Here is a 27019-nt window from a genome sequence, read left to right as displayed (position 1 = left end):
GAAAGAAGGGTAACCCGGAGCCAGAGAGTCTAGGTACCGTATAAATATAGGAATCGTTCGCGCGACCCGAAAGCCGCACAAGTTAACGGAGGACCGGTAACTCCGTTCCAGATGGGTCTGTCTGGGATAGTACCTCCAGAGTCAAACATCGAAAGGGCTCCATTCTGATCAGCGGGCTATTATGTACCATGCGCGGCCTAGGGCGAGGCTGGTAAATCCGGTCCGAGATTCCACCTCGCAGTGAACTCGGTTACTAGGAACCCCCGAATTCCATGCCAGACGGGGCCCCGAGGAAGGAAAATTACCTTGATTTTCTAAGCATCATAATTCATAACAGGACCAGAGCGGTGGAGGGGTTGCCCCATCGCGGTGCGCGATGTATTTCGTTGGCTATACTCCATCGCAGGGGGGAGAGGGGAACTTAAGGCAGGTACCTGACGGGGCCCGGGCAGTACTGCATCCATGTAGATGAAACATGAATGAGAACTCCATCTGATTGGAGCTGGCCCGGCCTGCCGGTTAATCTGGAAAATTTACAAAAGCTCGGTGATGCATGCTTAGTTACCATACGGAGCTGACAAACCCTGGAACTTTACCTTATGGCAGGTTCCGTAATGTGCCCGTAATACACGGCCGTCGCCTCCCCCGGGTCTCCAGGAGGGATTGTCGGCCGGCTCTCCAAGAAACTGACGCTGTCCTTAAGCCTCTTTCTTACTCTTGCCTCTGAAGGACCGGTTCCTTTTTTGCATGAGTTTCTGATTTCCCTTCTTCTCGGTCTTCTTTGCCTTCGACATTCTTTCGTTAATGGCATACGGATGCCCAATCCTCAGTAAACCTCGATCTTTTCCCCCTCCGCTCGTTTCGCCTTCCTGACTGCCGTTGCGTTTGGCGACCCTTGGTGCTATTGACACTCCATTCCTTCTCGTTCCATCTGGACCTGCTTAAGCGCCTTACTACCACAAATCGCACGCTCACCTAATCGCGAAGAAGGAGACTGTATATACGACCCTCGATTCCCACCGCATTCAATCCGAACCTCCGACGAGAATAGTCAAGTCAATTCGCGAGCTGGCTGCGCTGCCGGGGTCCAGCTCGTCGCTGCGGATGCTCTCCTTTCACTGGTTTAGACAGCACATTTGCCTATTTTATGCCCTCGCTAGGGCTCACAATAGCCTAAATGGCTTCGATCGACTTAGGCGCTGAGTTCATTGAAAGTGGAAACGACATTCGGGAGGTCAACAGCAATGTCTCGAAGCCGACAAAGCGTCAACGATGGGCAACTCAACGGAGGGCCGGCCCAGGCGGCACGCGGAAGCGTGTCTCTATCATGGATCGCGTACATAAAAACAAAATGGATGGGAAAGAGGAAATGCCGAAGCCAGCCGCAGCGACTTCTCCTACTTCGTTGAAATCACCCACTTCACAGCAATCAAGTACGGAAAGCCCCACGGGGTCTGGCACCAGACGTATCTACTTTAACATCCCGATCCCCGAAAGCGAACGAGACGAGGATGGCCGCCCCAAGGCAGCATACCCCAGAAACAAAATTCGAACTGCAAAATATACAGCACTCTCTTTCATCCCGAAAAACATTTGGTTTCAATTCCAGAACATCGCGAATATCTATTTCCTTTTCATCATCATCCTGAGTGTATGTTCCTTTCCTCAAGACATGGTTTAGAGTACCGGAATAACTCATCACTGCCTCTAGTTTTTCTCGATTTTCGGCGTCTCTGACCCCGCTCTCAATACTGTGCCTTTAGTCGTCATTGTCGTGCTCACCTCCATCAAAGATGCCATCGAAGATTTTCGGCGTACGGTCCTGGACAATGAATTGAACAATTCGCCCGTTTATCGCTTAATAGATTGGAGCAACGTGAATTCGACTGAGGATCATGTCTCGCTATGGCGTCGGTTCAAGAAAGCGTGCACTAGGGCGACTGTTACAACCTACAGAGCAATGAAGGGCCTTATCCAGAAGAACAAAAAGGCTCAGCGCCCAGTTCAAGATAATCGACGCCTAACCTTCATGACAACCGTGTCACCGCGGGCTTCAATCTCCTCTCAGCATGATGATGAGGATGCTATCCAGATGACTCCGGTTTCATCACCAGCCCCCGAAGCACGCCCAGACTGGCCACTTCCGACTGCCGACCACGATCAGTACTTGCATCCAGACAAATTGGCTCGGGAGAGTCTGGCCGCTCCTTCTGTCGCTCATCCCCCGAAGACCGGCAGTGTGGTGGATACGTCAAAGCAAACACTGGGAAACGCGAGGTTCAAACGCGACTTTTGGAAGAATATCCAAGTTGGAGATTTTGTTCGATTATATAATGGAGACCAGGTTCCAGCCGATATTATATTACTCTCGACATCCGACCCAGATGGCGCGTGCTACGTGGAAACAAAGAGTCTGGATGGCGAAACCAATCTGAAAGTTCGGCAAGCTCTCAACTGTGGCCGTCAAGTCAGGCATGCTAGGGATTGCGAAAAATCCGAATTCGTGATTGATAGTGAAGCCCCGCATCCCAATCTGTATGCCTACAATGGTGCTTTGCGATGGGAACAGCGTGACCCAAGCTATTCAGACGCCCCTCGAAGGGAGATGGTTGAACCGATAACAATCAACAATATGCTCCTCCGTGGGTGTTCTCTTCGCAACACGGAATGGGCCCTGGGTGTTGTTCTCTTTACCGGAGAGGAGACGAAGGTTATGTTGAACTCGGGAGTGACTCCCTCAAAAAAGCCTCGGCTTGCCAAGGATCTGAATTGGAACGTCATCTATAACTTCATCATCCTATTCATCATGTGTCTTATCTGCGGTATCGGCAACGGAGTTGCCTGGGGTAAACCTGACGCATCCCTTGACTTCTTTGACTTTGGATCTTACGGTAGTACACCGGCAGTGACCGGCCTCATCACCTTCTGGGTTGCAGTCATCTTGTTCCAAAACCTGGTCCCTATCTCGCTCTATATCTCCCTTGAGATTGTCCGCACGTTACAAGCCGTGTTTATCCACAGTGACGTGTTTATGTATTACGACAAGCTGGGGATGTCCTGTATCCCAAAGTCCTGGAATATTTCGGATGATGTCGGTCAGATCGAATACATCTTCTCCGACAAAACCGGCACGCTCACCCAGAACGTCATGGATTTCAAAAAGTGTACCGTCAACGGAGTTTCATATGGAGAAGCGTTTACGGAAGCTCAGATTGGCATTGTCCGAAGAGAAGGAGGCGACGCTGATGCCGAAGCTGCTCGAGCGCGCGAGAAGCTCGCCGCTGATACGGTCAAGATGGTTGGCCTGCTTCGCAAAATGTACGACAATCCATATTTGCGCGAGGAAAACTTGACCTTCATAGCACCGAGTTTCGTTGCGGATTTGGGCGGCCAGGCTGGCGAAAAGCAACGGAAGGCAACGGAGCATTTCATGGTGGCGCTTGCAGTATGCCATACCGTTATCACTGAGCATACCCCGGGCGATCCTCCGCAAATCGAGTTCCAAGCACAATCGCCAGACGAGGCTGCTCTAGTCAGTACAGCCAAAGATTGTGGCTTTACCCTCCTTGGCCGATCAAATGATGATCTCATCGTGAATGTTCTGGGTGAGGAGAGGACATACACTGTCCTCAATACCCTGGAGTTCAATTCAACAAGGAAGAGGATGAGTGCAATTCTCCGCATGCCTGATGGCAGTATCCGACTCTTCTGCAAGGGTGCAGACAGTATCATCTATTCGCGGCTGGCCCCAGGGAAGCAGCAGGAGCTTCGTAAGAAGACTGCCGAGCACCTGGAGATGTTCGCTAGCGAGGGTCTGCGGACTCTGTGTGTTGCAGACCGAGAGCTCAGCGAAGAGGAATATCAGGCATGGAGCAAGCAACATGATTTGGCTGCTGCTGCGCTTACAGATCGCGAAGAGAAGCTCGAGCAAGTAGCAAGTGATATCGAGCAGGATCTTATGCTTATTGGTGGTACAGCAATTGAGGACAGGCTGCAAGATGGCGTTCCGGATACTATCTCTTTGCTGGCAGATGCAGGCATCAAGCTATGGGTCCTCACTGGCGACAAAGTTGAGACGGCCATCAACATCGGTTACTCATGCAACCTTCTCAATAACGATATGGAACTGATAGTGTTCAACATTCCCGGCGATCAGCCACAGAGCGCATCACAGGAACTCGACAACCAGCTGCAGCGATTTGGACTGACTGGATCGGATGAAGAACTCGCTGCCGCCCGTCAAGACCATACACCGCCACCGGCAACACATGCTGTGGTTATTGATGGCGAAACGCTCAAGTTGATGCTTGGTGATGATTTGAAGCAGAGATTCCTTCTTCTTTGCAAACAGTGTAAATCTGTTCTATGCTGTCGTGTTAGTCCTGCACAGAAAGCGGCCGTCGTGCGCATGGTGAAAAATGGTCTCAATATCATGGCCCTTTCAATTGGTGATGGTGCCAATGATGTTGCTATGATTCAAGAGGCTGACGTTGGTGTCGGTATCCTTGGTGAAGAAGGCAGCCAAGCAGCCATGTCCTCTGACTATGCTATTGGCCAATTTCGATTTTTGCAGCGACTTGTTCTGGTCCATGGAAGATATTCATACCGACGTATGGCGGAAACAACTGCGAACTTCTTCTACAAGGTACCCCGTTCTTTCCTTGCTAACCTCTTGATAGTTAGCTGATCGATTCACAGAATCTGGTTTGGACGATTGCCCTTTTCTGGTACTCATTCTACAATGATTTCGACGGGTCCTATCTTTTCGACTATACCTACATTGTTTTGGTCAATGTCGCATTTACGTCATTGCCTGTAATTTTGATGGGTATCTTCGACCAGGATGTTGATGATAAAGTCTCGTTAGCCGTGCCCCAGTTATACATGAGAGGAATCGAGCAGAAGGAATGGTCACAACTCAAGTTCTGGTATGGCCTTATCCTTCTATTCCGTGAGTCGCGAATACTAACAGTAGCAGGCTCTATATGCTTGATGGCTTCTATCAGTCAGTCATTTGCTTTTTCATGCCGTACCTTTTATACAGCCCCGCCACTTTCGTGCATCACAACGGCCTGAACATCAATGACCGTACGCGGATGGGTGTCCTTGTGGGCTCTAGTGCGGTTATTGCCAGCAATACATATATCTTGATGAATTGCTACCGCTGGGACTGGTTAACAGTTCTGATCAATGTTGTCAGCTCCCTCCTTATCTTTCTTTGGACTGGCATTTATTCCTCAATGGAAGCGTCGACCACGTTTTATTATGCCGGGGCCGAAATGTACAGCTCTCTGTCATTCTGGGTTGTGCTTCTGATGACGGTCACGATATGCCTTCTTCCGCGCTTCACCGTCAAAGCGTTCCAGAAGGTTTTCTTTCCTCTCGACGTGGACATCATTCGCGAGCAGGTCTCCCAAGGCAAATTTAAATACCTGGACCAGTATGAAGGAACCGTTCCTCCGAGGGCAGCAGCGACGGCTGCTGCATCTACAGCCTTCAGTGATGAATCTTCGACGTCTTCAGATCTGGTGAAGCCCATCCAGCCTAGCTTCAAGCAGGATCCCTTCTCAGACGAACAGCAAATCTATTCGCCTCTCTTTGCTCCAACAATTCATACTCATCGACCACGAAGCAGTAATGGGACGAATTATGCTTCCAGCCTTGATACAACCCGGCTGCCCCATCCACAACCAGTGGATTATGTCCGTCCCGAACGAACGCGGCATTCGTTTGACCGAGTACAACATGGCTTCGAGGTGGCTCATGACTACCCCTCAGCCGGAGTGTTGACAAGAGAGCCATCACTCGCTGGTGCTCAAGAACCTCATAGCCCTCTTAAGGGCCCTCACGATCCTCCGTTCCATGCCATATAATCTTGTCTCATATTTCAGACCGTACATAGGCTGACATCATCCCGCCCTTCTTTTCCCGACCCTCTTTTCACAATGCTTTCCTTGACGACTCCTTGGCCTTTGTTTCCCCCCATCCACGCAATCAATCTGTTACTCATTTCTGTTTGACGAGCAAATTCCCCATATTCCCCAATAGAAGGCGTTCGGTTCAGACTTGGTTGGCGGCTCGGCGCACGTGTGTTTTCTCTTGATTTGCCTTTGCTTCTTTACATATTCTGGGGCTCATCTCAGTTCTATCGTTTCTTCTTTCTTTCTGGAAGGCTACTTGGTGACAGCGCGCCTGACAGGGTCTCGTCGTTTCCCTCTCTTCCTTCTAATTCTTGTACAAAGCTTTTCCTCCAAACACGCGTTTGCTCAACAAACTTTTCTTTTCTCCCCCTTTACAGTCAAATTCGAGCATTTCCTCCTATGTTTCTCTTGGATGGTCTAGCACTTCGAAGTTGGCACGTGGAAATGAATCATATGCGGGGTGGAGGTCATGGGTATAATGTATTCTACTGAAGAGCTCAATGTGTACTACCGATGTGGGCATCACTTCCACAGGGTTCATATGTAGTCTAACCCGACTAGCATGGCGGCATGTCCGCAAATATGGTCTCGGCTGTACCTAGTTCCGTAGGAAGTCCCGTCCTCAGTGCTACTTTCCTTCTCAAGTAAGGAAGCGGAAGCCTGGCCGCGGGCGCGTCTTTGCGCGTAAAGTGGGTGATCAGCATACCTCACCGCCTTCCAGATCCTCCAATCATGTCGGCAGCAGGGACTGCGCCGATTTACTCCGTCCTTATGTATTCACCAACCCGACTTGCAGTCTTTGCGACTTCCAGTCTCTTCCTTCCTAGTCTCTTGTGTTGCTTGCACTCTTAAGTGTGTGTCGCCGACATATTTCTTTAGAGGAAGGGACCTACCATCTCGACTCACCATTCCGCTTTCCTCCCTTTCCATAGGCGATTTGTTTGGGCTGCAACCTCCCAGCCCCCCCAGTCTTTCAGGCGCTCAGTTGCCCCAGTTTGCCACAGGAAGCCATGGTTATACAGTAGGCTACTTTGGGATGGTCCTCATATCGTGTTGTTGCTAGGGATACCTCTATCTTGGTCACCTTTTTGTTGCCCTCGTACCTTATTGCCTGACCAGAGGAATGCGCTGTAGCCTCACGGACACGAATTACTTTAGAGCTTTGAGATACAGCCATGGAATTCATGGATATTGTTGGGTGAGTCCAGTTCTCCCTCTTATATGGCACTGGGCTGACAGCTGATCAACTTGGTGCTTACAGAGAGCTACAATCGCTCCCCGATCATGTCCACATTCTATGCCCCCGACAACACGATGACGACCACGCACGATATGATGATGCTAGCCAGGTAGATGAATCGGGGAGATCTGTTGCGGAGTTGGTGTCGGAGGCCAAGAATCGCAAGGAGAAATTTTTGTCATGTATGCGGATACTGGCGTACAACCAAGAAGGGGTTGAGGAATTGCAGACTTGGATCTGGCGGAAGTTAGACGACTCGCTTGAAAAGTGCGACCTCTGCATCAAGCAGTACTATACAGGGAAGATCTGGCTCATGGAACAGCTCAAAGAAAACTATGATGATGAAGATATTGAGAAGTTTTCTAGGATGCTTGACGAGTGGGACATCAAACGGATTACAAGGAATCTAACAACTGCAACAGCAAAGTTAAAAGAAGTCCCGTCCCAGGATATTGGACTCCATGTGCTGGACCGGGCGTCTTTACTATCAATATTTGAAAGTCTGAGCTGTGACGCTATGCTCCGTAATGACAGCCTTCTGCAGGAGTATTTCGATGAACCATTCCGGTTAATCCAGACAAAACGCAGTCTAAAAGTGTCCGACTACATTCCCGCCGTCACCCGTTTTCTGTTCGATCCAAACCAGAACCGCAGCTTTTGGGCTATCCATTCTTGGATGCGTTATTCCCGGCCTCCGACTACCATGGAGTTTGACTGGGCAGTGAAAGAAGGACTTCTTGATGCGCTGAGAACAGCATCTCAGCAGCCAACTCAGATTGCCGTCATCCAGCGGTTGTGGCGTGGCATGCAGCTCGTAGTAAGAAGGTTGGACAAGGACCAGATTACCCATCACTTACGAGCTCTTGAAATCGATCCCTGCCGTCTCTCCGTGGACCACCTCGGTATACAGTCTCCTGGGCTACGCTTCCTCCTGAATACCATCCAGATCTTCCTGGAAAAGGCCCCAGGCGATTTCTGGGATGCGATGCAGACGATATCTCCTCAGGCCATCATCGAACTCGTGTTTTATAACCCTCAGTTGGATGCCTTCCTAATGCAAGCAACTGAGGGTGAGCCGTACGAGAAATCCGCTATGAAGGATATGTTATCATGGATTAGCCCGTTTATGTCGTCACTGAAGGGCGCCCACCAACCTTCAGCCTGCAGATCCCTTGTGCAACAGCTTCTTGTACGATTGCAAAATGTGCGGTTTCCGAATCTCGCTCGCTATCATTGCTTCAATACTGGGCTGGCGATTTTACTCCACACGCTTCGCAGTTTCACAGACCACGAGTCATCAAGAGGTTCTGTGGAGCGTGTTGTGCTGTCGGAAACTCTAGGTGTCGTAAGTGCGAACATCGAAACAATCCTTAAGCCACCCCAGTTTGCAGTGGAGCAGGGTCGTCAGCGCGAGATAGCTTCGCTGTGTATGGACGTTATTCGTAACACACTTGCACTTGAATGTCAGTCCCTCAAAAGTGATTATGAGGTCATACTCCGGCACAACACTCTTCAACATGGCGTGAGTACCTATTCAGCTACAATATGGGACGCAGTTGTCAAACACCTGCATGAAGATAACCTGGCCCTTTCGACGTCAGCCCTGCTCGGAATCTTACCGCTAGTCGGTCTGGAGAAATTCCCTACAAAAGGAGAATCTAGCCCAGAAAAGACGCACTTTAACGTTATCTATGGGCACTTAACCCATCTTTCCTGCCAAATTATCGAGCGTCTTGCAGATTTTAGACCTGAGCACCTTGACGAGCTTTTCAAGAGTCAAGACACTAGTAGTGCTCTGATCTCTGCGCTTTTTGCAGCCGACCTAAATACCTATCAAGCTGCCGTTGACCTTATCAAGAATGTTAGTGGCCAGTCCGCTCGAAGGGATGCAATATCACATCTGCTGCAGTCATTCTTTATTACGACTATGTATGGGCTAAGTTGGTCTTTTCGACGAATTTCTAACATGAAGACCTTCGCTTCTGCCCCGAGGATGATACACACCGGAACAGACATTGTGGATATCCTTTGTGACAGCCAGACTGGCATGCTGAGAACACGGAAGCTTGCTGACCGCAGGGAAATCCTTTCACTCCAGAAACTCTGGGAGTACCTGTGGCAAGCCCTGACAACGATATTTGATGAAACAGAATCCTGGCACCTGAGAGGGAATGACAAGGCCGTCATGTTAGAGTTCTGCCGAGACACCATCCAGTTCGCTGATCTTCTTTTCAGCCAGTATGGTGTTTTCTTAAGTGCTGTCGTTGATGCGGATCCAAACCAAGAGAGCTCTGCGCGTGAGAATTTCCTCAAATCTGCAACCACAACAATGAGCGCGATGGTCAAATGGCTCCGGTTGAAAGATGAATACTTGGCAACAACCCTGGTTGGGCTCGTGTCTAAGATCCTACGGCGTTTAGGAGAATTAAGTGTAACAACTGTTAAGCAGGATGCTTTAAGTTTCATCGAGGGCGTGGCAGTCAACTCTTCCATCAAAACTATATTGACGCTGCGGGAAAAGGCAGAGCTTGTGCGGGCTCTGGAAGCCTACTATAAGAAGCCTGTCGTTACCGCTTCGACCGCCAGACTCAAGAAACAGAGCATGATCACGGCTTTCACTAAACCAGCCGATCTCTCAGCCACTCCCAGTCCGCCCAAGACCGCCGATGAGTTCGACGATAACGTCCCAGATGACGTCTTATTACAGCTGTCTCGATCAGTTGAGCTCAACAAGGAGAGGGTTGCTGCGGAAGCCAAGAAGAAAGCAGATAAAGCCGCGAAGGCTCTTCCGGCGATTCCTAGACCTTCTCCAGCCCCATTAAGGCCGAATGTGACCATTCAGGCCTTCCGCGAGAAGCGTGAGAAGGAGAGAGAAGCCAAGAAAAAGCGTGATATGGCTGAGTTGGCACGCCTTAAGAAGAGCCTTCCCGCGCTGGGTGTTGCTGAGCAAACTGCCGAACAGGGTTCTGGGCTTAGTGGAATCGGTATCAAAGGCAAGGACCATACTCCTGCTGAGAGCATGATGGTTTCCTCTGGATCAGAGTCTGAATCCGAAAGCGAAGACGAGCTGGATAAAGAACTCTTTGGCCCGAAAGCAAGGAAGCCTGATGCCGTCAAGGCCTACGAAGAAAGCAAGCGGATGTCATTGAAACAACAAGGACCGGTCAAGAAGATCAAGCAGGTGCGCTCTGCAAAAGATATGCGAGCACGCCTTGCGCCTGACCTCTCTTCTCTTCACCGTACAATCCTTGCCTGGGACTTTTTTGCGAATGGCGACATTCCCCCCAATTCGGGACGTACAGATTATACTCTGGTTTCCAACGCTTTCAGAGAGCCCCTTGAGTATCAAAGAACCTTTGAGCCGCTACTGATCCTCGAAGCATGGCAAGGGTTCCAGTCCTCAAAAGAAGAAGGTACATTCAAGCCGTTTGAGGTCAAGGTTGCCACGCGACTATCTGTGGATTCATTCGTCGAAGTCAGTACGGCTATATCCGCTATGGAGGCCAAGGACTTTGGGCTTGGTGAAGCCGATATTGTTCTGCTCTCTAAAGCAAGCTCACCGACCACCGATTCATCCGCGCCTCATTGCTTGGCTAGAGTCTCTGCCATAAAAAGGAAGAAAGGAACCGTCGAAATCTCCTATAGAGTCAACCCCGGGAATCCCTTTATCAATTCTCTTGGACCTGGGGCCACAATTTGGGGAGCGAAGATCACATCTTTAACACCACTTGAACGTGAATATGGTGCACTGATGGCTTTGCAATATTATGATCTCTGTGAAGAGATTGTCAAGGCGAAGCCGTCGCCGATTCTGAGTTATTCGGATGCCAGCCTTAAACCCATTGCAGACAATTATAACGTCAATTCTGCCCAGGCCAAAGCAATCAAATCCGCGCTGGATAATGACGCTTTTACTTTGATCCAAGGACCACCAGGATCTGGAAAGACAAAGACGATCGTGGCCCTTGTGGGTGCCTTGTTAAGTAATGTCCTCGGCAATCAAGGCGTTGCTATTTCACGGCCTGTGGGAATGAACAACGCTAAGCCCATTGGTGGAAGAACCACCACATCTAAGAAGTTGCTTGTGTGTGCTCCCAGTAATGCTGCCGTTGATGAGTTAGTCATGAGATTCAAGGAAGGAGTCAAGACGATCCATGGTCGCCAGGAGAAGCTGTCTGTCATACGTCTAGGAAGAAGCGATGCTATTAACAGCAATGTACTTGACGTTACCTTGGATGAGCTGGTCAACCAAAGGTTGAGTCAGTCAGCACGCAAGGATCCTGGAGAGCGGGATCTGCAGAAAATCTACATGGAGCACAAAGCTGCCGACACCGCTTTTAAAGAGACTCGTGCCAGGATGGATCAGTGCAGGGCACAAGGATTGCCTGTGCCAGCAGAATTGGAACGAGAGTTCGATCTGTTGAAGAAGAAGAAGACGCAACTGAGCCAGGAGATTGATAGCGCCAGAGACAAAAACCACTCAGCAGCTCGGGATGCTGAATTGAACAGACGCCGCATCCAGCAGGAGATCATCGATAGCGCACATGTTATATGTGCGACCCTTAGCGGAAGTGGTCACGAAATGTTTCAGAACTTGAGCATTGAGTTTGAAACCGTTGTCATCGATGAAGCAGCACAATCGATTGAACTCAGCGCCCTGATTCCGTTAAAATACGGCTGTTCCAAATGTATCCTCGTCGGTGATCCAAAGCAATTACCACCAACCGTCCTGTCGAAAGTTGCTTCGAAGTTCCAATACGAGCAAAGTCTTTTCGTCAGAATGCAATCCAATCACCCCAGGGATGTGCACTTGCTGGATGTTCAGTACCGTATGCATCCAGAAATTAGTGCATTCCCAAGTGCTGCATTCTACGATGGCAAGCTACAAGATGGCCCTGATATGACCCGACTTCGCACACGCCCATGGCATCAGAGCGAGTTACTCAGCCCGTACCGTTTCTTCGACGTGCAAGGGCTTCACCAGAGTGCTGCGAAGGGCCACTCCTTGATCAATATAGCAGAGCTTAGGGTGGCCATGCAGCTGTATGAACGTCTGGTGACAGATTTTCGAGCAATTGACTTTAACAGAAAGATCGGTATTATTACGCCTTATAAGGGTCAACTGAGAGAACTGAAGACACAGTTTGCTGCCAGGTATGGCAACGAGATTTTCACCAAGATCGACTTTAACACTACAGATGCTTTCCAAGGAAGAGAAAGTGAAGTGATCATCTTCTCTTGTGTTCGAGCTTCCAATAAGGGCATAGGTTTCTTGGCCGACATTCGTCGTATGAACGTCGGCCTTACACGTGCTAAGTCATCTCTTTGGGTTCTTGGAAATTCGCAGTCTCTGGTGCAAGGCGAGTTCTGGAATGGTTTGATCAAAGACGCCCGCCGGAGGAATGTATATACGGATGGCGATGTGCTCAAGATCCTTCAGCGGCCTCAGTTCACTGGGTATCAGAACGTCGACATGCTGGATGCAAGTGCCCAGGAGTCAGCTGTGCCATCCAGGGCTACATCGTCGGCACCTATCTCTCGGCCGTCGTCGGCCTCTGCGGATAATTCCTCATCGTCCGTGTCTGCGTCCAGACAAAATACCCCTCCAGTGCCTCCAGACGGGCCATCAGGGGGTGCTAATGGCTTGGATGAAACCCGCACGTGCGGCTATTGTGGAAGTTTTGCGCACATGACACACCATTGCGACAACATAGACGCGAAGGAGGCAACGAGAGGCACCTGCTTCAGATGCGGGGAGTCAGGGCATACGCGGTATTATTGCACGGCTCAGCGATGTGTGGACTGTGGACAGTACGGACATGTCTCACGCGAATGCCGATCCACTAAGCTTCTACCAAAACATGAGAGGTCCAAAATTGCGCGGGAAGAGAACCACCACACGCATAATCAAAAGCAAAGAACGGAGCGCCAGCGCCTCAGGCAACTGGGAGGACACGACCCTAAGGTACCTGTTGTTCAAGCCACACCAAGCGATGATAACAATGGCCCGGGAAAGCGAAAGCGTAAAGACTCGCCGCCAACCGAGGCCTCGAAGGCCACACGGCCACGTAATGATAACTTAAACGCTCCACCAGCCGGAGCTCCCAAGGGTCCGCGGCGTAAAATCGATGCTAATATCCCTGCTAATACAGAGGTGAGAATTACTGCTACTCGATCTTGATGATGACGACTGACCACTGTGGCAGGGACTAGTAAAGCCCTCACGCGATGGCCCAGCCTATGCCTCTCTGGATAAGGACATACCCTTCAACGGCCCTCGGCCAGGGCGCGGACCTGAAAGCGTATGTTTGGCCTCCGTGTGAGCATTCGACTACAGTTTACTGACTTCTTCTCGCGTGTAGCCACACCCACGTTCTGGACCACCAAGACCCGGCAATGGCGCTCGACCTCCCCCGATGCGGAAGAAGAAAGAAGCCGACCCATTCATTAGGCCTAAGCGGAGATAGATAGTGCGCTGCCTCATGGCCGTTTGGCACATCTTGCGACCTCGCTGTTTTCTGGGAGACCTATCACACACGGCATGGGTCTAATGACCCACAGCATGACATGTTGATCCTTTACTTGCATGCATATGAGCGAGCATTGAAGGACTTCCAGCATCGTTCTCTCCTTCTGTTTCTTTTTTGTATCTGCATTTGGGACGTCTTGCTTGGATGTAGCACTCCCACCATGTACACTTTCTCTCTTAGGGTTACGGTCGCAAGGCTCGCGAGCATATGGCATTCTGGCCGGCCTCAAGGAAAGCCAGCATTCCGTGGCGTTTTTGTTAGTTGGGGGTTTTTTTTTTCTTATGCAGAAGACGTGTGGTGGTGGAAAAGGTGGAAGAGCCTGCTTGTCCGCAACTTCCTTAGACCTGAAAGCCCCCCCAGGCTCTGGCTTTTCCCTTTTGTCCATTTTCCCTTTCAGGATAGACGAGGTCCTTGGTTGAGATGGCCCTAGGCAGATGAGAGACCTATCGTCTGTGATAGGCATGAACTATTTGCTTGTTCATGGTAGCAGCACGTATCACTGTGAGCTAACAGTCAACTGCAGGTGCGCTGACGGGGGGCCAGGCTGGTCGGAGAATAGCGACCAGTATGCTTCGGTGTTCCTCCTGTCACTCTCATCGCTGATGCAATCTTGCATGTGGGCATCTAGGAGGTATGGATTGACATTTAGACCAATGCGCAGGTCTCAGGGGCTCTGCTGTCGCCAGTGGTGGTACATAGTAGTGCTAGGCGATGATGACAAGCTACGCGAAAGCCGACTGGATAGATCGAGCCTGCAGTTGTGATAGCGATTGCGATAGACTCTACCCGTAGAAATCCGCCCTGGGTTTGAAGAAATAGGCACCCGCTGGGTACTGGATACTGTCGCGAGTCCATCCGACTGTCCGTAGATCGATTCATCCACTTGCTTGGCCAAGATTGGACGGGAACCGAAGGCCAGAGGGAGCCATGTGAGTTGTCTCCCCGGTGGGCCACAACGATCGGCTCTTCTGCGTTCTGACGGATGACCGGACATCCAGCTTCCATAGGTAGTAGATATCTACCGTGAGGACTCCAGTGGATGCGGATGGATCATGGAGCGCACCATGCAGGTGTCCACCTTGCCGCAGTGCGATCGGAGAATTGTTCGGACACACGGACGGTTGTCGTTCAGCCGGTCATCGTGAAGGCTGCGAATGAAGGACGACTGGTTCCTGAGGACGGGCGTTGCATGAACTATCAGCTGCAAGGGAGACCCGCTAGTTGGATCTTCTCTCCAGCCCTTTTCCTGTTCGGTCGTGATGCAGTCCCCCGCTGTCGGCTGCTGCTGGTCGGGTTGCCCATCGGCCAGTCTATCTATCTATCTCTTTCTTACTTACGGAGTACGGCGTCCATGCTTTTCCTCTGCTTCTGCTAGTTCGGGCCGGAGGAGAAGCAAACATGTCGTCAGTCCCCGACAGCGCGGTGGCCCATTCTTGGATGCAGAATCAGGGGCGGGCTGATTGATGATCCTCGACAGGCCCAGGGGAGTGAGGATGGATGGATAGTCGAGAGGTAGATACTTTGGCCTGGCTCATTCTTTGTTTGGCTTTTCCCTCGCCGTCGATAGTCAAGGCTCCGGGGTGGATTGGCTACTAAGAATATACAACACCACCAAATCGGGTATTTTTGCTTGCTCCATCGATAGCGATCCCCGGCACAGCCATTGAGCTGTTGGGGGGATCCGTTGGCCGGATTTCTACCGTCTTGGATTTATTATTGAACGGGGGCGACTTCAGATTGTAGAATCTCCGGCTTCCATCGTAATGATCGACCCGAAATGCTGGGAAGGACCGGCAAGGGCGTCGACACTGTATGACTTCCATGAGCGAAGGAAGATGACCGATCGAGGGTCGAGAAGGTCGGCCATGCTCCGGATGTGATGTGTTCCAAAGCCAACCCGAGGCCCCGACGTTGTTGATTGCGGATTGCTGACTGGTGGTGGGGGGGGGGAGAGACTCCACCGGGCCTGTCTGTGCATCTGTCACATTCCCGTCTTCCCTTCTCTCTGTGTCTCTCTCCCTCTCGCCCTCTCTAGTCTCTCCCTTTTCTTCCCTAATTTTGGCCATCCATGCCTTACGGCTGCGATGATCCACAGGTGATACCTCACATCCCCCCTCTCTCTGGGTCATTTTGTTCTCGCCAGCCGTTGAATCCCCTCGATGTTCTTCCCCCCCCCCTCCTCCATCCCATCGGATATCCCTTGCTTGTAACGGTTCGCAGGACCGACACTGGCAGCCTCTGAAGAAGAGCCGTCTGCGACAAGTTTCAACGTCACACGAAACTGGAAGCTGATGCCGATCAGGCACCCACCGGGGTTGGGTTTGTATCTCGTCCAGATGAATCCAACACCGATGAGGCTACAGTCGGACGGCGTAGTCCGTATCTACTCGATAGATCGTTGGACGCGTCTGACAGGGGGTCCGGGCAGACGCAGCTGGCTAACAGCGAGCTAGCGACTTAGTCTGGCTCCCAGACCGGCGGACGATCCCAGGAACATGGATGACGAAAATCCGCGATGCGCTGTGGACTATGACAGGACCGGCCAGCCGAGCAAATAGTCTGGCCTCCTCTTGTCAAACTCCCCCGATCGAGCGGCTGGCACGGACTCGATCGCTGCTCGACGTTTCTTCTTTTTCCTGTTTTTGCGCGCTCCATCCCTCGTCTCCGCCGGCTCTTTTTCGATTTTCTCGTGATCTTCCTCCGCCGCCGGGTCCCCCCTCCCTTGGTGTTTCAACCAATAATGACTCCACTAGCCTTGCTTGCTCCTCTCCCCCCCCCTTCTTTCTTCGTTGTGGCGGGCCCTTGGTAGTTGGTGCCTGCCACCGCGGCCCTTGGTCGAGTAACCCTCTATCTAGATCCAACTCTATCGTCCAGGCTATCGAGAACGAGGCAGGCAGGCTTGTCATTCGACGGTGCACCGACTCCGCATACGGAGTCGACATCGTTAGGCCGTCAGATCCTACTAGGGTCCCCCCCCCTCCCCCCGGCGCACAGCAAGGGCCTGACAGCTCCTCGAGATTCCTTCAGGACCCTTCATAAACTCCAGAGTTCCTCCCCTGGAGCTGCTGTTTCTTTTCCTTTGGGATAGATTGCTTCGCCCTCGGACCCCGGCAATTCCAGTCCTTTATCTTCTGTACATACATGCATACCTCGTCAATTGCACTCAATTGCTCCGCTTTGCTTTTTCATCTCCTCAGACCCTCCTTTGGACCCATTGGACTCGTCCCATTGCCCTGATGTCCTCATTGCCCCTGTGATACACCCTATTTCTATCCTTGCAGCGGCCGAGGAACTGCGGGAATAAATCCTTTCATTCGTCCGGTACATGACCGTTCCCACTCATCGCTACCGTTAACCTTTCCTACGACTTCCGGGGGATTTTCAGTATAGCGAGCAGCCGACGTGCAGCTGCGAGTCCCATGCCGCAGGAGGACGATTTTCATGAAGGCTTAGTCGCACCAAGCCCCGTCGTCCCAACTAGTCGGCCCAGTTCCCATACCTCCAAGAGTGGATACACCGCCATGTCGACTCTGACGCCCGACCAGTGGCAATCCCGGGACAATGTACCGTCCTCAGAAGCCATTGACATGAAGGATGATAACGCCACCGACTTTGCGAAGTTTATCGAGGCGCAGAGCCCCATCACCGGATCTACCGGAGCGCGTGAAATGCTAAAAGCAGGCCAGAGACGTCTTCGACAGCTCGCTCAACGCCAAAGAAAGAACACAGACCCTAAGACCAAGGCCGAAGAGTCGGCACGCCAATTGCTCGCACTCCAGGAAGGCGGGTTCCTACCGTCTAATGTACCCGTGCCTGCCGGCGTACCCAAGAGATCGGGCCACAAGAAAAGCCTCGACTCCAGCAGATCTTCCTCCCGGTCCATCTCCAACCTCAGTTTCAGATCAAGTTCCAGAAGAGACGTAGAAAGCATCGGACAACCCTGGCTGACGGACCCACTCGAGAAGAAGGACAGACAAGAGCTCAGAGCAAACCATCTGTCGGCGCTGGATCTACGGGAATTGACCTCTTTGGTGGAGGCTGCCGTATCCCTTCCTCCCCAATTCGATGACGCAAACCCACCTCCTTATCAGCCACCGACACCCGCAAAGGATCCCAAAGTTGAGATGCAGGGTGTTGACCAGAACCCAACCACTGCCTCCGATGCCGCAGACAGCACATCTATGCGGATCCAGGTCGACCACTGTGGAGAGCAAGAATCAGATGTTCTGCCTGCAGAGACCGGGTCGAATGATGAGAAGGCTTTGATGCAAAAGAACCAGGTGAGTGGACCTTCTGGGACCAGGGGCTCCGCAAGGCTAACATCAAGCAGGCTGGTCTCATGCCGGATGAAGACACAGGTCTCAAAGTCGACTCCGAAGCAGCCACCAAACCTTCCTCTAGCTCATCCGGAAGCTTGCCGACCCCCACAAGTCAATCCACCTTGTCTTTGAAGCTTTTCCCTGATACTATCCCCCCGCGCAATCCGAGTCGAGGAGCTTGGCGCATTTCCAATGCCCGTCCGTTAGCTCTCAACCGACCTCTTCCTGCCGCCCCAACCCCTGAGCGAACTAGCACAGATTCGAACACCGACTGCCCCCAACCGGCCGATAGCATGTCCCTCAAGGAGGACCGTGTTACTCAGAAGGTGTCTGACACCACACGGTCTGCTTCTTTTGATGCCGGGAAACCAGGCAAAGAGCCTATGGCAAGCCCGGTGCATGAGAAATCTTCGCAGAAGAAAAGCTGTCGCCGTCCTTCATCCCTGCCTATGTGTACCATCGAAGCGTTTCCCCTCCCAGCACCTATGAGGCCACTGCCCTCACTACCCGAATCAACATTAGCAATTGACAACCGACGCGCCTCTGGCAAATCTGCGCCTGTTGCAAGACTGGTGTTGGATGGTAAAAGTCCGGCCGCCAGTGCACAGGATGAACCGGCTAAGTCGGGCACACCTGTCATGTCCGGCCCTGTGCCACCAGTGAGAACGGGGCAGAGTCGGGCGGAGAGAGTTCATGCGTTGAAAATGAGAGATATGTCGGCGAGCCGCCTCTACCTGAGAGATTCAGAGACGCCCCAAGAGGTGGAAGAAGACCAGCCCGTGGAATCTGCAAAGAGCCCACAGGAAGTGACTCCCCAGGAACGTCTGGAGACACGGGCTCCCAAGCCTGAGACGGCTGATAGCCACAAGCGATATCAGAGAAAGGTCGCTTCGGACCCTCCATCCCCGCCACCTGTCTCGCCTCCGCCGTCAAAGCCCTCGAGACAGCTCCTCAGCCAGTCTATTGGCAGGCGATACTGCACCACACCCATCCATTGTAGCGCAACATTCGCGAGAGAGACAGAGTCACAGGGGACTGTTTCCAGCCGAGGCCCTCCCATCCGTCGGGCTAGTAGCACTCGAAGCACAGCCTCCTCGCAGGGGCGAGCAAACAAGGAGCAAAACTCTATGAGCCGCGCCGAGATCCCTATCCCGTCATCAGACGACGAGTGTACGAGCGCGAGCGCGCACCAGGACCGAGCACGTCCAGTGTCGGGCAAACGCCGACGGATGAGACCCACCCCTCTCACATTGACTGAGCCCGCGTCGCACAAGGGGCGCGCGACAAAGAGGTCTTCCTCCGATCATGCGTATCCATTTACGCCAAAAGGCCACAGAAGTCGCGTTTCAGAACGGTCTTCGCCGCGATCGCATCTGTCGCACAGCACTTATTATTCCCAGGATTCTCGAAGCTCCCACCGCCAATCCTCAGAAGTCATCCGGTGCCTTGAAGAGCGAATCGCGCACCTTGAGCGACAGAACAAAGTCCTTCAGGCTGCGCTCCTTGCCGCTCTGGATGTGGGCGTGAAGGACAATTTGGAAAGCGTGCTTGGGGGATCAGCTACCTCGCTGTCTACTACTGCGACGACGCCGGCTACGGGAAGTTCCTTTTCGTCTACGACGCACAGCTCCAGTTTGGATGAGTCCATGGCGGACGAGTGCCGACGCAGCCGCAGAAAACAGCCTCCTTACCGGCCCACCAGCTGGATTGCTAGCCCAGAGTCTAGCCGACGGAGCAGCTACGACACGGGTGACAGTGACCACGTGAGGGAATTGGAGGACATGATCGAAGATATGGATTTTGATTGGATGTCCGACAAGTCGGATGCTGTGAGAGTGTAGCGAGTCGAAGGCTGGTTCTGACCATTGTTGATGATTTTGGATTACGCTCGTTATAATGTCCGATCATACGCTGATGATCCATTGCATGCATCCCTGGTGGATGCAGCCATTTTACTTCTGATGTCATTCTCTGTTGCTTCCCGGTTTCTTTTGTGTCTGATTGTTGCGACGATACCACTATGCTTTGGCTTCGACTGTATTGGAATACCATCTGCTTAACTGGCTGTCTGTTAAATTAAACCTAGCATTCAATGTAGTAAATGTCTGCTTCCATGCAGCCCGCAGTTTTCACGAGTTGATCCCCTGTAACATCCTTTCAGCAGAATAGCTTATTGCTTGATAGATCAATCACAATATAACTTTAAAGTGAAGAGAACGCGGGCAGTACTATAAACGCGAAGACATGACTATAGGTGAATGCACGTAGTTACGAAATTATTACCAGGAGCCCTCATACAAAAGCCATTCCTCATGTCACCTAATACCTATGCTACTACATCACAGAAAAAGAGTAACTTCTATACCTTTCACCCTATTCCGTCCTAATCCTTCAGCTAACCAAACCCTATTTCCAAGCCCAAGCCTGAAAGTAAACTTTCTCCACAAGCCCAGGCAATCGGGTATGTATACACATATCCCAAAAGCGAAGCAGACCCTGAAGTTATGCATGGATCGTTACAATTACTCCACACCGATCCTATCAACTACATGATCCTTCCAATAGAGACGAAGAAAAACACATACTTCATATCAAGTTTGATGAATCCTACACGTAATCAGAACGGGGCGCAGAAGCATACCCTTTATGATGATCTGCAGGGTTGGATTATCAATACGCACCCTGTATCCTAGGAACTTATCAAGTTGCGCTTTTAAATACTCCTTCCATGAGAGGGTTAAATATTTTGGCAGACATCAGTATTGATAACTGGATGAATGAAGGCACCATATGACTTCATGACTGGCGCTGAGGCCGTGGAAAGGAAGCTTGAAATTAACCTAGGGGGCGAGGAGAGGTTCAATGGGTTCAATATGCTCATGAAAGGATCTTGGATTGGAATCCCACAGCAAAGGTACTCATCCTAGCGTCTGAAAACACATGGATCATCAACCCTGATTCTAGACATGTGCAGTTGGAATACCCACTCTCTACCTCATGGAAATGGATTAAAAAATATCGGGCCAGAGGTAGAGTGGCAGAAGTTCGAAGAAGCAGGTTTCCTTTTCGACTAGATTGAGGATTGCATTCCATTACAACTCACGAGTTCATTGAAGCCGATGTATAAGGACAAGATTTATGAAAGAGATGAGGATGATTTGGATACTATTTCGACCTGTGATATTGGAGGTATATGGTGGTCGGGGAAAACTGGCTGGGATGTTTCCTTATGGGTCATGGTTCGGTCATTGAGTCGGCGCATATTATCCCCTTTTCATTGTCAAATTCGGAAGCGCAAAGCATTAAATGGCTTTCTATTTGATGGCTGAGAGTATTGCCAGGGAAAGGAACAGTATGGAAAACCAGGTCTTTCGTTGGAGGTAATCGGTGGATGAAACTGATGCCAGATGTAATTGTAATGGGGCTTTTCTGTTCCATCTTGAAATCTGGGGATTCCCATTGTTGGGAAAAGAGTGCGAAAGGGAGGGCGACAATCAGCATGCGGAGTCGCATACAGTCCATGACAACAATTTTCACTAGTATCCATAGAGTTGGTAGGGTTTTGAATTCTAATCCAATGCAGTTCTTATATTTTGTCTGTGTACTTTAATTGGCGGTGCGTAGATTTAAGGTGGACACCAGCAGCCAGCGGGAGGAGCCCCAGGCCACGCACCGGCGTGACCACCACCACTCACGCCGGAGAATTGTTGATCAACACAGCTCCAACAACAGCTCCATCTCCCCACCAAATTGCTACCAAAACGACCACCATATCAAACCCCTACCCAGAGATGCCATAGAATCATCCTCCACAGCAACAAACTCACAACCCCACGCTCTCCGACAACCCAACCTCCGCAACATCACCATGGCGCACCCAACAACAGTACGCTCCCCCTCCTTCCCCCTCTGGCATAATCTAACAAACCACCCCCTCCAGACCACCCAACTCCCCCAACACGTAACCTCCCTCCTCTCGCACCTCACCTCCCGCCCCGGCGTCCAATCCACCTTCATCCTCTCCCGCAAAGACGGCTCCATCATCCAAAGCACCGGTCTCTACGCCGCCAAACCGCCCCGTGCCAGCCCCCAACCCCCCGCCTCCACCGACGAGACCTCCTCCTTCCAATCACCCTCCTCCCCCGAACCGCCTAAGAAACAAGACGAACCATACCACCCCTCGCAAGCGGAAGCCCTCGCCGCGCATATCTTCGCGTTCGTGTCTAGCGCGTCAGAGCTGAGTCTGTCGCTGTCGAGCGCGGAGGACGGGGAGGTGCCGAGACAGGATGGGATTTCTGCAGAGGGGGATGGAGTGCCGGATAGGGAGGAGGGAGACGATGAGGTTAAGTTGTTGAGGTTGAGGACCAAGAGGCATGAGATTGTGGTCGTGCCGGATCGGAAGTATTTGCTTTGTGTGGTGCATGATGCGGCGCATGGGGTGGGGGGTGGTAGTGGTGGTGGTGGTGGTGGGAGGGGGCGATGAAAGGTTTTTCGATTGTTGAATGATGGATGGATGGATATACCCGGTTTTGTTTGATGTAGGGGTTGGCAGTTACCTTCTTTGTGTATGTTGAATGTATTTGTTTAATGTGTGGTGGGTTGACTGGATGAGGATGAATTGGTATGCTTTGGTCAGGGATGCTGAGTGCTATGATATGCTGTGAATCAGCGCAGCGATCTATCCATGGCAGCTCTGCACCAGATGATGAAGGAACATCCGGGATTCACCTAATTGATTAACCCCCGGAGATAGCAGAAAAGATTCACCAATTAAGCTTCACCCTCCGCCCCAGCCAGCTATAAAAGGGCCTTTGCACCCTCCCATCCACATCTCCAGACTACTCAACAATCTGCATATGCCAGCAATTATACCACTGCAATAAACCTCAACTGGATGAATGGCTAGTCCTTGTATACCAGCATGATTGATACGCTTTCAGCATTCTGCATATACTTCAAGATACCTAACTCGTCATATATACGTCGTCCCACCAGCCTCAAGCTTGGGCTGCCGTAGTCCACGAAGGACTCAGCATCAATGATGTAGATCTTGATCAATCCGCATCTCAACAGCCTTCCGTCATCTACCAGCTCAGACGACTGCGATATATTCCATTATATATCATCCCTTCTACAACCCTACAATGGTTACTCCTCACCCAGCTAGGCTACAACCAAGCCACTCAGCGTCTCATTACTCCTCCGTGCGACACCTGCCCTCTGCTAGGATACTATATACCATACTGCCTCGGCCCAGCATAAAGAATTGGACTTAGCCTTCATCCACATGATATCACACACTACAGCTACACACATCATGATGAAATATGGGTTCCTGATGTGCTAAAGCATGCTACCATGCAAACATCACCCATCAACAGCATTTCGAAACATATGCTGCCCGATTAAGGGCATGGATCGTGAGACTATACGAACCAGAACAGTCTCCAGGACTGGACAAAACTCCAGAGCACAATTTTGCGGCCGTGTCATTTCTCAGGGTCCCATTTATAAGGATGCCAGGATACACGCTGTGAAGGATATGTTCGATACCTGGGGCTTTGGGGGCTTGCAGACTGCATCGTGGCTGCGAGAATTTATCTCGCCTTGCGCGTTGTTGCTCCGAGCGTCGTTTGCTTGTCTCTCGTTCAGAAGTGGACAACATGGTTGGATATATACAATGGATGAGGGTACTATGCAGAAGGCAATATTGCGCTACCAGCTTCCTGGCTTTGACTTTTTATATGACGGCTACACCGTTTTTTAACAGCGCCGGGAAATTAGAAGTTAGCCGGCACTTCAACCTGGATAGCAGCCAAAGAAACACAACTCTGGAAATGGTGCCTGTTATACCGACGGAGAACAGCGGTATTCGGGAACTGGGTTGATTTGCGTCTACTCACTGATGAACCACTCACGACCCTGTCTGAGAGCGAGCCTAGACAGTGGGATGTCCAAATAGGGGAAGAGGATAGTGAGTTTGGCGCTACAGCACTGGCAACATCAGCAGATTGAATCCATTTCTTGGATATGAGAGGATCGAATGAGCAACCTACGGACAGAGACTGAACAAGAGCAGAAAGCCATCAGATATTGACAATCAATTTCAGCAGACTCTCTGAATATCTCTTACAAGATGCAAAGGCTTCGCGGAATCTTACTCTGGATCACACGGGCCACATCAACGAGAATATCAAACTGACCCTTGGCAATCGTATAACTTACGGAGGACATATGTCTATTCGATTCTGATAGGGTTCGTATGTACGAGTATCCGCAGCCTGCATGCGTTTTAGATTCGATCTTGACGGCGATACTATCACGCGGATATAGATCCACAACGTACTGCGTATGAGCGCGTGGATGCAACCGTGGATATCATGTGGTCGATGGCTCTACTGATGAGATCATCGACAAGGCTCCAGCCACGGCCCTTGTCCTTGTATATCGATAGCGCATCGTTTGCGGCAAGCTAAGAAGACCGACAGCAGTACAAAGAGCACCTTCGGATTCGCCAGCAAGGGTCTATAGGCGATTATTGTTCTGATCCGGTCTCATTGACACCCTAATCTCGGATTTGAAGAGGTATTTCATCCCAGATGCCAAGTTAACTCTTCTACTGGGCTGAAGCCAGCCTATGGATATGTGACTCACCAGCTAGCCTCGAAGCTTCCTAGGGCACAAGGCTGCACAGACGAGGCATCGATCGGCTGAGATGCAGAGCAGGCTAGTGCGCTTATCATGGAGCAGAAGGACATGTAGTGGGAGATTGTTCGGAGTCATTCCATGCCTTGGTCCAAATTACGGCCAATGGATCTTTCCATATCGCCCATGTCCGACATGTGGCAGGTTGTCGACCAAGTCGCAGTCAAGGAGACACACTGTCTGCCAGATCAACGAGGTAAAAGGGTACTTGTCTGTTTTCAAGCTCGGCATCGTCGTTCTGGAACGAATCGTGGGCGATGAGTGTCAGCCCTTCTCATGCAGTCTGAAATCTTCCAAAATCTCAAGGAATGATGACCCATCCATGTCTGGTTCCTACCGGCCATTCCTATAACCAATGACCCAGAAGATCTGGCCGCTTATATCGAGTCCTGGAGGGGTGTGGCTAGACCACACGTCCCTACGACACTGATCGAACACGATCAGTATCGGATAATCGCCAATCCATGATAAGGAGCATCTTTCCACCGAAAACACCCGTCGGAGCTCGATACATCACTGAGCGGTTGTTGAACTGGAAGCTCTCTCCTGTCAAACCAGGATGCAAAACACCAGTGGCAATCATGTTGCACGCCTGCAATATATGCCAAATGGGCAGTCCGTCTTCTCGGATTGCTGCTAGACACATGGTTTTCGGTCCGGTTCCACGGGCTTATACTATCTGCAATTGGAATATACCCCGCTTGCTTGCTCCTACCTCATAACCCAGAGTAAGGCTCCTCTCTCCCACCGCATGACATCCTTTACTAATGAACCGTCTTCCAGAGACAGCCTTACAACGATGTCCGACCCTCTTTCTTCTGAATCGGCTGGCGACGTCCTAGCTGGCTCAGCTGACTTTCCGGCTGACGAGAATAACACAAACGAGGTGGGTGACTCCGGCCAACAGTCTGAGGCTCTCGATGCATCCACTGTTGAGGAGGTCAGACCGCCCGTCGATGATAATGGCCTTGAGGAGGACGGCGCGATAGACGAGGATGAGAACCTTGACGAACTGATTTACTGGCGCGTGGATGATAAAGTCCCTCGGCCGGATGAGACCACCATCGGAGCCATCTTTAAGATCATCCTTGCCGCACCGCGAGCCTCTCAGCCTGAGCAGACAACAGAATCCAGTGCGTATTGCCATGCCCCTGCTCCTCGCCGAACCAGCCCAGCCCAGACTCGTCCGATCCTTCCTCTTGCAACGCTGGCCCTCTGACCTGATGACAGCCTCGAAGACTCCGCCCTACGAGTTCCTGGGTGAAACCCAAGATACAACGATTGGCACCCGTATGCGGCTGTATACCATACGCCAGTCCGGGTTTCCGTCGTATTTGGAGATGTCTTTTATATAGGCATTCGACCATGATGACACCACCAACGCAAGACTAACTAACTACCTGTTAGTTATGGGAACTGTTGAATGACTAATCAGTCATCTGACCCTCGGCCCCCTTAGCTAGGATCCGTAGCCATCTGAATCAACAAGCTTCAAGGCTTCACATCCAACAGGAACAGTATCAGACGGCAAAGATATCGGTGAATCGGGAATAACGTGAGTTAAGCAGTACCCGTCAAGCTTGAGAGAATGCCGTCCCACAACATGCTTCGGAACGACACAAATTGTCCCTGTGGGATTGACGGCTCCAAGGCAGTTATGGCGGAAGCTATGACTCGCATGGTCGAACTACAGCCCGATACGTTATACGAACTCGGGATCTCGAACATTCCCGGTTTGCCTTGGTGAACAGGTGCAGAGCCCTTATGATCTCGTGTGCTGCAATGGGTTTGGACACCGACCAAGAGATAACATCCCTTTCAACCCCAAACATGTCGATTTGTATCTTTTCCAAAACCGGAACGCGTCCTGCCAGAAAAAGAATCCTAGGCCTTTCGTCTCTACTCTGCTATTTCGCATCTAGAGAGAAAGCACATCATTGGTGTTTCTTAGGTGGATAAATATTTTGGATATAGTATTAATTGACTAGATGGACTATAGGAATTTCTGATTGTATACTCAATCAAAAAAATACACAAAGAAGTCAACAAGGCCTCAAGTATGGGAAAGATGCCCCAAAACTCGGAACGAGAAAGTGAAGGAGGGGGGGGTTGGAACTTGACATATCAGCTGCTTTGATGGGCATATATCTATAGGCGTCCTCGATGGTACATTGCCAATATGGAACCCAAGAGCTTTTCCACCGAAGGGGTTGGTTATTGGAAACCTTATGGCATGATTTTTGCTGGGAGTTTATTCGGAATGATCTGGCGATTTATCTTTCTTATATCAATGGTATCGAGTGT

The 27019-nt window shown here is 51.1% G+C and overlaps 7 protein-coding genes across 7 annotated transcripts; 6 read left to right on the top strand and 1 right to left on the bottom strand.

Annotated features, from left to right (window-relative positions):
- Positions 1 to 1177: 1177 nt before the first annotated feature.
- Positions 1178 to 6096, top strand: BO80DRAFT_483841 (phospholipid-translocating P-type ATPase; the record flags this gene model as incomplete). The annotated part of the gene is made up of 4 exons (XM_025723447.1): positions 1178 to 1651; positions 1712 to 4645; positions 4699 to 4928; positions 4979 to 6096. The coding sequence occupies 4 exons, from the start codon at positions 1178 to 1180 to the stop codon at positions 5871 to 5873; spliced, it is 4533 nt and encodes a 1510-aa protein (XP_025571030.1). The 3' UTR covers positions 5874 to 6096.
- Positions 6097 to 6974: 878 nt separating this feature from the next.
- Positions 6975 to 13635, top strand: BO80DRAFT_218315 (putative tRNA-splicing endonuclease). The gene is made up of 4 exons (XM_025714369.1): positions 6975 to 7119; positions 7183 to 13315; positions 13368 to 13463; positions 13524 to 13635. The coding sequence occupies exons 1-4, from the start codon at positions 7097 to 7099 to the stop codon at positions 13626 to 13628; spliced, it is 6357 nt and encodes a 2118-aa protein (XP_025571029.1). The 5' UTR covers positions 6975 to 7096; the 3' UTR covers positions 13629 to 13635.
- A 1355-nt stretch (positions 13636 to 14990) lies between these two features.
- On the bottom strand, positions 14991 to 16005 carry BO80DRAFT_218326 (uncharacterized protein). Its single transcript, XM_025714370.1, has one exon. The coding sequence runs from the start codon at positions 15818 to 15820 to the stop codon at positions 15284 to 15286; it is 537 nt and encodes a 178-aa protein (XP_025571028.1). The 5' UTR covers positions 15821 to 16005; the 3' UTR covers positions 14991 to 15283.
- BO80DRAFT_218362 (uncharacterized protein) lies at positions 16006 to 17064 on the top strand. Its single transcript, XM_025714371.1, has one exon. It carries the CDS (start codon positions 16191 to 16193, stop codon positions 16728 to 16730), a length of 540 nt encoding a protein of 179 aa, XP_025571027.1. The 5' UTR covers positions 16006 to 16190; the 3' UTR covers positions 16731 to 17064.
- Positions 17065 to 17212: 148 nt separating this feature from the next.
- Positions 17213 to 19851, top strand: BO80DRAFT_438351 (uncharacterized protein; the record flags this gene model as incomplete). The annotated part of the gene is made up of 2 exons (XM_025721032.1): positions 17213 to 17971; positions 18022 to 19851. The coding sequence occupies 2 exons, from the start codon at positions 17213 to 17215 to the stop codon at positions 19849 to 19851; spliced, it is 2589 nt and encodes an 862-aa protein (XP_025571026.1).
- A 1886-nt stretch (positions 19852 to 21737) lies between these two features.
- On the top strand, positions 21738 to 22493 carry BO80DRAFT_416202 (uncharacterized protein; the record flags this gene model as incomplete). The annotated part of the gene is made up of 2 exons (XM_025718173.1): positions 21738 to 21896; positions 21951 to 22493. Exons 1-2 carry the CDS (start codon positions 21879 to 21881, stop codon positions 22491 to 22493), a joined length of 561 nt encoding a protein of 186 aa, XP_025571025.1. The 5' UTR covers positions 21738 to 21878.
- Positions 22494 to 25514: 3021 nt separating this feature from the next.
- BO80DRAFT_505240 (uncharacterized protein) lies at positions 25515 to 26467 on the top strand (the record flags this gene model as incomplete). The annotated part of the gene is made up of 3 exons (XM_025724473.1): positions 25515 to 25848; positions 25946 to 26005; positions 26284 to 26467. The coding sequence occupies 3 exons, from the start codon at positions 25515 to 25517 to the stop codon at positions 26460 to 26462; spliced, it is 573 nt and encodes a 190-aa protein (XP_025571024.1). The 3' UTR covers positions 26463 to 26467.
- Between the last annotated feature and the right edge of the window lie 552 nt (positions 26468 to 27019).

Source organism: Aspergillus ibericus (assembly GCF_003184845.1).
Source record: "Aspergillus ibericus CBS 121593 unplaced genomic scaffold BO80scaffold_53, whole genome shotgun sequence".
Classification (NCBI taxonomy): domain Eukaryota; kingdom Fungi; phylum Ascomycota; class Eurotiomycetes; order Eurotiales; family Aspergillaceae; genus Aspergillus; species Aspergillus ibericus.
Note: the sequence above shows the minus strand (reverse complement) of the source record. Positions and strands in the feature narration are given on the sequence as shown.